At 30.5% G+C, this 11,632-nt stretch overlaps 1 protein-coding gene across 1 annotated transcript; it reads left to right on the forward strand.

Moving 5' to 3' along the window:
- The first annotated feature begins 376 nt into the window (after positions 1 to 376).
- LOC139526503 (uncharacterized) lies at positions 377 to 11,215 on the forward strand. The gene is made up of 2 exons (XM_071321656.1): positions 377 to 428; positions 10,806 to 11,215. The coding sequence occupies exons 1-2, from the start codon at positions 377 to 379 to the stop codon at positions 11,213 to 11,215; spliced, it is 462 nt and encodes a 153-aa protein (XP_071177757.1).
- The last annotated feature ends 417 nt before the right edge of the window (positions 11,216 to 11,632 follow it).

Here is an 11,632-nt window from a genome sequence, read left to right on the forward strand (position 1 = left end):
TGCCTTACATCTAGTGACATGAAACATATATTATTCATACTTGTTTCAGAAAATGGGAAATTCTATGAATATAACAAATACTACAGATACAACTATCAGCTTTCTTGTCGCACAAGGTCCTCAATGGAAAATTTCTGATATATTTGTTGGAGCAAACGCTTTTACCGTTGGAAAATATGACGAAATTCATACTCTGAAAGATCTTTGGACTGTATGGAATAATATAAACTTTAAAAACAAATACGACATGGTGTCTCAAGTCAATTCGCTTTTTGATAAATATGGAATACAGGTTGGGCCAGGAAAGATGTGTAAAATGTATGATTCTGAAGTTTAAAATGTTGTTGATGACATCAAACAAGAAGCCTGGTCTGCAATGAAGGACACTCTAGAGGTCGTTGTTGCAGTGTTCGTTGATGACAGTAATGGTAATGCAAAGCTTGTTTATAGGGAATCAGCAAGCAACTTATCTTGGAAAGTTTACAACAAGTATATAACGCGAATCATACATGGTACAATGTGGGAAGATGGGAAAAATTATCATGACTTCAAAAAGATGATACGGAAGTAATTAAAAGATTTCATGATCACATATTATCATTTAACTTGTTATAATGATAACAATAAATACGGTATTTCAACATGTTTCAAGCCGATGTGTATGCCCAATTTATGGGCATTATGTTTTCTCGTCTCGCCCGTTCGTCCGTTCGTTCATCCGTATGTCCCGCTTCTGGTCAAGGATTTTATTCAAGGTAGTTTTTCATGAAGTTGAAGTCCAATCAACTTGAAACTTGATACACCTGTTTCTTATGATATAATGTTTCTAATTTTGATGGCAAATTTGAGTTTTGATCCCAAATTCATGGTCGACTGAACATAGAAAATGATGTTGAGATTGGGGCATCCGTGTACTGTTGACACATTCTTGTGTTAAATAATGCTAGTTTGATACTTATAATGTTACAAAGAAATAAAACAATACTCGACCCCTCCCCCTTTTATCTACCTTTTTTTTCTTTTTAAAAACCTTTTTCCTAAACCTTTTTAAACAAATACGATCTTTCCACGATTTTAAAGATGTGTTTGGTGTTGGAAATAGTAAATTCTGCCACTTTTCGTTTAAATGAAGATCAAAGTTATGGAGTAATACGTACGTGTTACAATGTACCCAGTCTTTAGTTTTTTTGTGTTGTGTTTATTAATTGTTGTTTGTCTATTTGTGTTTGTCTTTTCTTTGCAAATGCTTTTCAACGTATGAGTATGAATGTCCCTTTACTAAATTTTGCATTTCTTTTGTAAGTATTGAAATTGCTAGAAAGGAATCACATGAAATGAGTATGGTCTGTTTAAAAAATTCGTTTTTTCAAATAAATACAACGTTCTTAAGTCGTGAAAAGTGGCAAATTTCAGTTAAGTTATTGTGCATCAAATTAAAAAAAAAATATCAGATTGTGCGATAGTTTTAAATCACTGTCAAGAAATGTAAGTTATAGTTTTGAATTTTAAACTAAGAAATTCGACATTTAAATGAATAAATGTTTACCAATATTGAAAAACATTTTTCTTCCATTTTTATTTTCATTTAGACGCCTTCAACTTTAATTGCAATCATGGTACTTATCAATTGTGACATTTCTTCAAAATGTTAAGACTACCTAAATATTGTAGAAAAGTTTCATTTCCTACAAAGTGATTTTGTGCAAATATGTATCAGTACATAATACAACCTTTTTAAGCCTTGATTATATTTAATACACTCCGGAAGATAATTATTAGGAGGACATCCTCACTTTATTTGTGAGTAAATGCTTTATGCATGTCAGAAAGACGGTAAAGTGGATGCCGTTACATCTTTTTTGTCAATAAATATATTTTGTGCATATAAATTTTTCAAATAAGTTCAAAGAAGAGCCGTGGTGTAGTGGTTAGCCCATCGGTCTGCAAACGCTCATTCGATAAAGGATTGTTTATATTATTTTGTTAAGTTTATAAACATATTTGTGAAAATTGTTTTGTCAAATAGCATAATATACCCTCAGAATAATGTTACATGTAATTTCCTTCTATTTTTGTCAAAAATCATATAGTCATGTAAATTATACAGGGCAAACGACGCAATCTGAGTTAAATTATTATGCATCAGATTATCCAATAATGTATCCGGTTTGTGCGAAATCTTCAAATCACGGTGAAATAATGTAAATTATAGCTTTGAATTTTTAACTAGTCATTCAACAATGAACACGCTTAAATTTTTACCTTTCTTAATTTCAAAACAGTTTCTCTTCAAATTATTTATATATTTGAGACGCCCTAAACTTTAATTGCAATTATGATATATTTTAAGTTTAACATCAATTAAATGAATTTTTATGAATGGCTAAATATTTCAGATAAGTTTCATTTCCTTCAAAACGATTTTGTGTAAATATTTATCAGTACATTGTTCAACCACTATATTTTCCATTCATCATGAATCAGTTTTTCTTGAACACATATCTGCTATGGGTATACTTTGAAAGATGGATATGAGAAATACTATGGATGGCTACTTTTTTTATGTTAAACATATTTTATTCTTAAAGATATGAAAAGGATTGAGCAACAGGCACAGTTACTTGAAACATGTAAATATCCTTTTTAGTCTCACTATCGCTTGGGCAAAAAAAATCACGAATATAATACTTACCCATGATATAACTATCATAAAGTACAGCTTGCATCACTTATTTCTTAAACAATATTCCCAAAAATCATGATTAATGTTTAATGATAGATTTCTATAATTCAGGAGAGGATCTTTCATTAATTTTACCTTAGTTAACAACATTCTGGTGTTGATCATTTTACATGCAAAGCAAAGTTGAAATTATAAACTACTAGTATATACACAAAAAAAAACAGTATCAACAGAACAGTCTTTTGCAAGAAAAACGACACTTGGATTCTGCATGTTTCAACTAAAAAAAGATATGCATTTGCTTATTTGGTAAAAGATCTATGTATCTATCAATAAAATTGAGAATGAAAATTGGGTATGTGTCAAAGAGACAACAACCCGACCATAGAGCAGACAACAGCAGAAGGTCACCAACAGGTCCTAAATGCAGCGATTTATTCCCGCACCAGGAGGCGTCCTTCAGCTGGCCCCAAAACAAATATATATACTAGTTCAGTGATAATGAACGCCATACTAAACTCCAAATTGTACACAAGAAACTAAAAGTTAAAATAATACAAGACTTACAAAGGCCAGAGGCTCCTGACTTGGGACAGGCGGAAAAATGCGGCGGGGTTAAACATGTTTTAAATTATGAGATCTCAACCCTCCTTCTATACCTCTAGCCAATGCAGAAAAGTAAACGCATAACAATACACACATTGAAATTCAGTTCAAGAGAAGTCCGAGTCTGATGGCAGAATATGTAACCAAACAAAATAAACAAAATGACAATAATACATAAATAACATTAATAGACTACTAGCAGTTAACTGACATGCCAGCTCCAGACTTCAATTAAACTGATTGATAGATTATGTCTTCATCATATGAATATCAGGCACAATCCTTCCCGTGAGGGGTTAAGTAGCATACCATCATAACATATGTGAGAAGAACATAACCCGTGTCATGCCAACAACTGTTTTTTAAATAAATGTATTTAGTTCCTATGGAAAGACCCTATAAGTGAATCAATATTTACGCCAAAATATGCAATCTTTAATGACCTGACAGTATCGTAACTATATCCCTTCATAATAAGTCTATTTAAAGGTTTTTTTTTTAGCTTCTGAGGTGAATACTGACATTTTGTTGCTTTATAAAGAATATTTCCATAAAATATTGGATGTGAAATACCTGAACGTATAAGAAGTCTGCATGTTGAGCTATATTTACGAATGATGTCCTTATTACGATGATAAAAATTAGAAAATTATTTGACTAGTTTGTGATATCGAAAACCCTGGTGTAATAATTTTTCAGTAATGCATAAATTTCTCTCGTTGAAATCTAAAACATTGTTACATACACCAGCAAATCGTACAAGTTGAGATATATAAATACCGTAAGATGGTGACAAGGGAACATCACCATCTAAAAATGGATAATTAACGATTGGAAATAAGACATCATCTCTTTTATCATAAATCTGTATTAAGCTTTCCGTTAATGACACAGATATCAAGATCGAGGAATGGGCAGTGGTCCTTCTTAGTATTAGCTTTATTTAAAGTAAGTTCAACAGGATAAATTTCTTTAGTATACATACTGAAGTCGTCATTTTTGCGACCCAAAATATCATCCAAATATCTAAAAGTATTATTAAATTTCTGTATTGACATAGTTTTTTTGTTTATTGCTACTAAAAAATGACCTTAAAGAGTTTGAACATATATATTCACATTCTGACTTTTTAAATGCCCAATTAATTAAGTGTGTGATTTTTTTCTTAATGAGAATGTGCAGCAATGTGGTATATAGGGTAGAAAAGACACTGACGTTCAAAAACCTGATTTAAATAAACAACCATTCCATCTTACTTTCATAGCTGGAATAATAAGAAAATGTTACGGCTGTGGACAATCATTTTCAGATAAACATATGAATGTTCATAAGGATCTTGTGTTAAAAAGATATGATCATAGAATGTATGTAAGTCCAAGACCTAAACTCGTGAAACAATCTGTGTCTCTACAAAACCCATATTTTCATTTAAATGTTGACTTAGCAAGAAAAAAAGATCCTCAGTTTGAATTCAAAGATGTTTTAATCCATAATGAAATAAAGGAAAAGTTCGACAGATGAGCATTTGCTTTTACTAGAATCTCTCGGAATTCAACATTAAATGTTCAGGACAATATTAAAATTTGTTGAAAATGTTTTCATTATATTCTTATATCTAAAAAAAATGGAAGACTTAGATCGATATCCGGTCTCTAATAGACGCCTGTTCCCAAATTTGACTCCAAATTGTATGTCACAATTAAATAACATTTCAAATCGACGGCCAATGTTATGCCTATCTAATCGACGTCCTTTTTTTGGCTTTTCTAATCGACGTCAAAATATTATAACTAGCTTCTATAATCAACGTCCGTTCTGGACACAGAGAACACAAAATTGAACTTACATGTAAACGATAGCATCTGAAACCTTTAGACCTCTAAATATATAATATGTGTGACCAACAAGATCTATTAAAAAATATATTGCAACGTAGACTTAGTATGTAAACAGGTTGTGATATCAATTTTAAAATTTTAGAGATTCGACATCATAAAAAATAAGGAGATGTGGTATGATATTCAAAATGACAATTATCAACATAGTTCAAATAAAGTAATGTAAGCAATTAAAGGCAACTGTACGGATTCTAACGATGATAAAAAAAACATACCGCAAAGGCTATAAAAGGCCATGACATGAATAAACAAATCAAATTAGAAAGTCAACGGTCTTAAATATGAAAAAATCATTCCGAAAAGCAAATAGGACCAACATAAACCATTGTAAACCACTGCATTGCATGCCCATGTAGAATATGTTGGGGTTAAACATGTGTGTGAGCACTTAACTTGTAACAGTGGTGAAACAGCACAACATAAAAACCTAATGCCAATTTCTTGGGTATATGGTTCATTTCAGGTCAGAAATATGTTGAAAAATATCTTATAGAGTCCGAATAAGGCGATACTTCTTTATTTTGTCTTTTGTTGAAGACCGAATAATGCCCCTAGCTGTCGGTTGGTTTTCCTTTTAGTTGGGTTGCATTCGCATTGGCCTAAACATGCATGTCGTTGAGTAATATGAATGGGAATGACACACTATTATGTAGATCGCCTAGATTAACTTTTCATCAAGATACACATTAATTTGTATGTCACCTATTTCGAGTTGAAAAAATCTATATGGAAAGTTTGTGTAAATGTTTGAAAGTTTGATTGTCAATAGAACCCTACTAAACATGTACATGTATAAGTGTAAGTGCAGTAATTTATTATTTATTGCTATTGGACATCAATCGGACGTCGTTTTGGGAATACATGACGTCACATTGGACGTCCATTAGAGTGTTTCAAAATATTTGACATCGATTTGAGAATGTGACGTCAGATTTGGACGTCGATTTTAAGGAACGGACGTCGATGAGGGACTGGGCGTCGATAAGGGACCAGATGTAGATCTGAATCTTACATTGCTAAATTTTCATATTAATTTATTTATGCTTTTCAGTCTTGTTTTCAAAATATATAATGTGTGTATTGATTTAACATCTGTTTTTTATATCAAATTAATCAAAAACAACAACATTTCTTATCTATTAAAGTTATTTAGTTTCTGAGGTTATAGTAATGACATTTTTATGGTTTCTCTGAACAGGCAATGGTGGCTAGATACATTTTCCTTATCTATCTTTTTTGGAAGAAACAAACTATTTCAAATCGTACAGTCATTAAATTAACATGTAAGATAAAAATCAAAGTGAAAATGTTGATTGACAATTAATTGTATTAAATCATAGTCCATTGTTAACAATAGTATTAATAATTTTAATATTTTTATCACAAGATGATTTTTTAGCCCCTGTTTGAAAACTAACATAAGCACTATGTGTATTTTAATAAAAGTTTTGTGAACTTATCCTAAATTAATTTTAACTGCATAGGTAACTGGGCCTTTGCTCCCCCTTATTAGAAATGCATTACAATTCAAGACAGTAAAAAGAATTACACGATACATAACATTATCCCACCTCCCACTAAGCTGTCATACACTGTTACCCAAAACATTGTCCAACTTTGATGAATAATCAAATATGACAAATGAAGTTATATAAAATCATTGTGTGCTTCAATCTATCCTCAATATTCTGTTACCACGATTTCTTTTGTAATTTTCGTTTCTTTGTCAAAAATCGGGTAGGCATGTAAAATCTGTAAATAACGCATACAATGTACATCTTAAGTTTTCAAAATTTAAAACGATATTCTCTTCAAATTATTTATACATTTTAGACGTTCTGTACTCTGCAACCATAATATTTAATATTGATTATTACATTCCAGAACCATGTTGCTACTGCAAAAATCTTTTCGAAAAGTGTTTTTGTGGTAATATGCATCAGTACAATATTTAACATGTTTATCTATTGTAATAAAAAATCATTATATCTAATAAAATTTGTAGATTTAACCAACAAAGTCCTTGTATTTGTATAAAGTAACATTCGTTTATAGTGGAAATTTTTTTAACGTTTAATAAGCTACAATTAAAAATTGCTTACTAGTCCTTCTCTGTGATTAATTTTAGATAACTCTGGTTAATTTCCCAATCAATCTATCATAAAGGGGAGATAATTATGTTTACTTTCATTTATATAGTCTTTTTCAAAAATAATGAACGGTTTTTTATATTGGTATGTTATCAATTTAAACGTTTCAAGTTTATGAAATTATATTCGTACATCAATGTTTTGATACACCAATAACAAAAACTGAATTATATTGAATTGATATATTTTGTAATTATTAAAAATTGTATCAGAAACTTATACTTAATTTTAAAATAATGAACCTGTTAAAGTGAGACAATATTCGTATAACTTTTTTTCGAATCGGCACATAATACAAAGGAATGTCACTCTTGCAATCAAATGGCAGATCAATATAATTAATTAACTGTGCATTCGTGCTCCACCATCAATGAAGATTCTAAATGATAAATATAACCAAAAGTTGTTAATCTATAGGATAGTTAAGACTAATGAAAGCTAACCCACTATACAAATATTTCTTTGATATGTTTTAAAACTTCCTCAGAAAAATAGCTCATAATTAACGTTTTTACACATTTTTTTAAAAAAGTAGTAAAAGATTATTTGCTTATCAAAGTGTATGACGCAATACAAATTGTATACTTGCATCATCTTACCCAAATACAGGTTTAATTAAGTCCTGAAAATTTCGACATTTGATTGTTTATTTTTAAAAATACCGGTTTGTAACAAATCACAAGAACATGTTAAGATCCGACTAAATATTGATATCCTGATATCGTCAGGTAAATATGCTACATTATTCAACACTTTCATACCTTGAATTTATTTTCCTTTCCTCATGAATCGTTTTATTGTGGACATAATCCTGTTAAGAACACACTTTGAACAAGAGAAATATGGGAAGTAGCTGCAATACCCACTATATTAGAATTTAATTCAATAATAATTAAATTCAGTTATTGTAATTATATAACTTGGTATGCCTATTATTGATTTAAATTGACGGTGTGTTCGATTCATTTTATACTGGTCACTTTAATATGCTAATTAGTTTAGCCCGCGAAATGTTAGTCCGTGCAATTTACCTCGTGTGGTTTGGTCATTTGAATTCAAACCTTACACGGAGCTTGAACAAAGCTATAGAATTTAAAACACAGAAGAAAAGATGAGTATTCTTTTTTAGTTTTAGAATTAAGCAACATTTTATAAAAAATAATAGCTCAACAATTTAAACTGTTAATCTTGTTTTTCTTTCTTAAATAATTTTAACTTTGTTAAATGCTTTAAATAGTCGTGAACTTTTTCTTAGGTGTTATAACTGAATTTGAATTCTATCATTGCGTAAATTGCCAATCTTTTCTTGGATATTATTTTATATTTATATTTGTAAATTGAGTAGATGGTTATACTTTTTGTGCGAGTTGGTATATCTAATTGTTTAACTGTCTTAATACGCTAATGAACATTTACCATGTTATTCATTCTTAATCCAAATCCAAATCTTGCAGCGCGAAGTAACCCACATTTTAATTTCAACATAAATGTATATATAAATTCTTTTTAGTCCTCAATATGCATGAAATAGGTGCCACTGGACATAAAGAAAACAATCTATGAATCTAGATATGGCAACGAATGCTATTCACATTCAATGCATTTTGAACTTCAGTCCTGAATGAGATTGGTTTACAGATTTCACTGTATAAATATTGTAACTGATATACAGATATGAATTTACTTTACTTTTATACATACAAGTATTTTAATACAGTGATCTGACATAATTATATGTTTGAAATTTCTGGAATAAAAATAATGTTATATTATTTTCATTGTTTTTCAGTGCAACAGGTATTTTCCCATAATTGTTAAAAGGTTGTTGTTTATCTTTATTTATAAGCATTCACTATACATGCTATATAAGAATAAAAATATTTCATTAAATGTTAATGAAAAGGGAACATTCTAAAACTATCATGACAATACAAAGACTGATGACATATTTCAAAACTTTTCTTGTCTCTCATGGTACAACTGATTTTTATAGTTTGTTCTTATGTTGTACTTTCACAGGTCAGGGGGGGATTGGGCGCCTGCTAACATGTTTAACCCCACCACATTCTGTATGTATGTGCCTGTCCAAAGTCAGGAGCCTGTAATTCAGTGGTTTTCGTTTGTAGATGTGTTAAATATTTGTTTTTCGTTCATTTTTGTACATAAATTAGGCCGTTAGTTTTCTCGTTTGAACTGTTTTACATTTGTCATTTCGGGCCTTTTATAGCTGACTATGCGGTATGGGCTTTGCCCATTGTTGAAGGCTATACGGTGACCTATAGTTGTTAATTTCTGTATCATTTGGTCTGTTGCGGAGAGTTGTCTCATTGGCAATCATACCACATCTTTTTTATACACACACACAAACATATACATTTGTATATAAAGAGTAATATTTCATATTTTGTTTTTTTACATTCAAATGTTAATAAAGTTTTACTTTACATTTTCAATATACCAACTGATGCTCTGAATAAAGGAATATATAAAAATCGTGATGTTATGTGACTTTGGACGATAGAACTTCATGAGAGTGGTTGACATTTTCATGCTTTAAGCTTCTATTTTGACCAAAAAACTTAATATGGAGGATTGAAATTGACTAACAAGATGTAAAAGAAGCAAAATAAACAAAAGCTATAACCCAAAAATATAATATATATATATATTATTAATTTTTAAAGAGTTTTTCCAGAGTAGTAAAAAATTACTATTTTGAAAATTTGCTTTTTCTTCGTTGTTATTATGTGTATTGATAAAATTAAAACTGTTTTGAAAATGTCTTCACAATGCCTTTAAAATGAGGTAAAGTTTTCTTAGATCAGTTGAAAAAAAAAAAAAAAAAAAAAAAAAAAATCACTTTCCGTACCTAATGAATCATTACTTTTTGTAAACTTTAACGAGCCATCAAGGATGTTAGTTGACTATTTAAATATATATACTTTTCGATTTAATTGTTTCATAGTTTTCATGTATTATAGTCGATTATAGGATACGAATATTTCTCTTTAACGAAGGCCACTTCAATTGATATTCGGTAGATACAATAATTATTTTCTTTTATAACTTTCGTTATCAATATGATATTATCATTATGAATATACTTGAAATATCTGCTACTGGACATAGACAGCCACAATCAAGCATTTGCGGTTTTTTCTACTTTGGTTATTGCCATTGTATCTTAATACTAATTAGTCAATGGTAAAAATTGAAATATTTGTATTTCAATATTGATTCAATTGTTTAATTAAGGGATGTAACATTGACAAATGATATACTATTTTACTAATGCATTGACTAACATTGTAATTATTTGTTTAAGCCAGTATGCCGAATGGAAAAGGGGAGAGGGTGCTGCCAAACCGTGCTGTACGTAGGCAAAATCAAATACAGCTACCGGTAAACAGAAGGCTTCGCCCAAAGAGAAGTGAAATTATAAGACATAATATAGCCATTCCACAACAGTCGTTAATGCCACCACAACAGCCATAAATACCACCACAACAGCCATTAATGCCACCACAACAGCCATTAATGCCACCACAACAGCCATTAATGCCACCACAACAGCCATTAATGCCACCACATCAGTTATTGCCACCACATCAGTTATAACCACAACAGCAGTTATTACCACAACAGCCGTTTGTACCACTACAACCAATTCTACAACCACAACTCATTTGAACTTCAAACTTCCTCAGCAGCCTGCTGAACAACAAGTTCCTGATCAGGGACGTGTACACCCAGGGCAGCCCACAGCTCGTAATTCTGTACAAAACGGTGAGATTTTAGTTATACCTACTAGTAATGATGTTGATGTGTTTAGTACCACAAAAAATTATAAACCAAATATGGAATTTAGAATATGTTGATTTGGCACAATTACTTTACAAAAAATTTTGTTTCAAATATTGATCAACCGAAAAAAGTGCTCGGTTTTGATGAAGATGGGGACATTTTAATTGACAGAAACAAATATTCAAAAGTAAATCAGTATCTAAGGGTTTTTAAATTATATGAAAATTTTATTGCAAAGATTCCAGGAATTGGCAAAAGAATTGATTAGCTACATGACGATTATAAGGGGTGTACCTTTTGAGAACGTTTATAAATTTGACATGCAATTTCGACTTAGAAAAGCTCGTGATCATATGCGTGCATGGGACGTCATTGATGGGCTGCTTTGGCTTCAGTTTATTGCAGTAGGCATAAATCATGTTCCACAGACATCTTCTTATACTTCTCACACAGTTATTAGTCCTTGCTACGATTATAATTTTAAGGCCGTT

The sequence above is a fragment of the Mytilus edulis genome, chromosome 6, assembly GCF_963676685.1.
Source record: "Mytilus edulis chromosome 6, xbMytEdul2.2, whole genome shotgun sequence".
Lineage (NCBI taxonomy): Eukaryota > Metazoa > Mollusca > Bivalvia > Mytilida > Mytilidae > Mytilus > Mytilus edulis.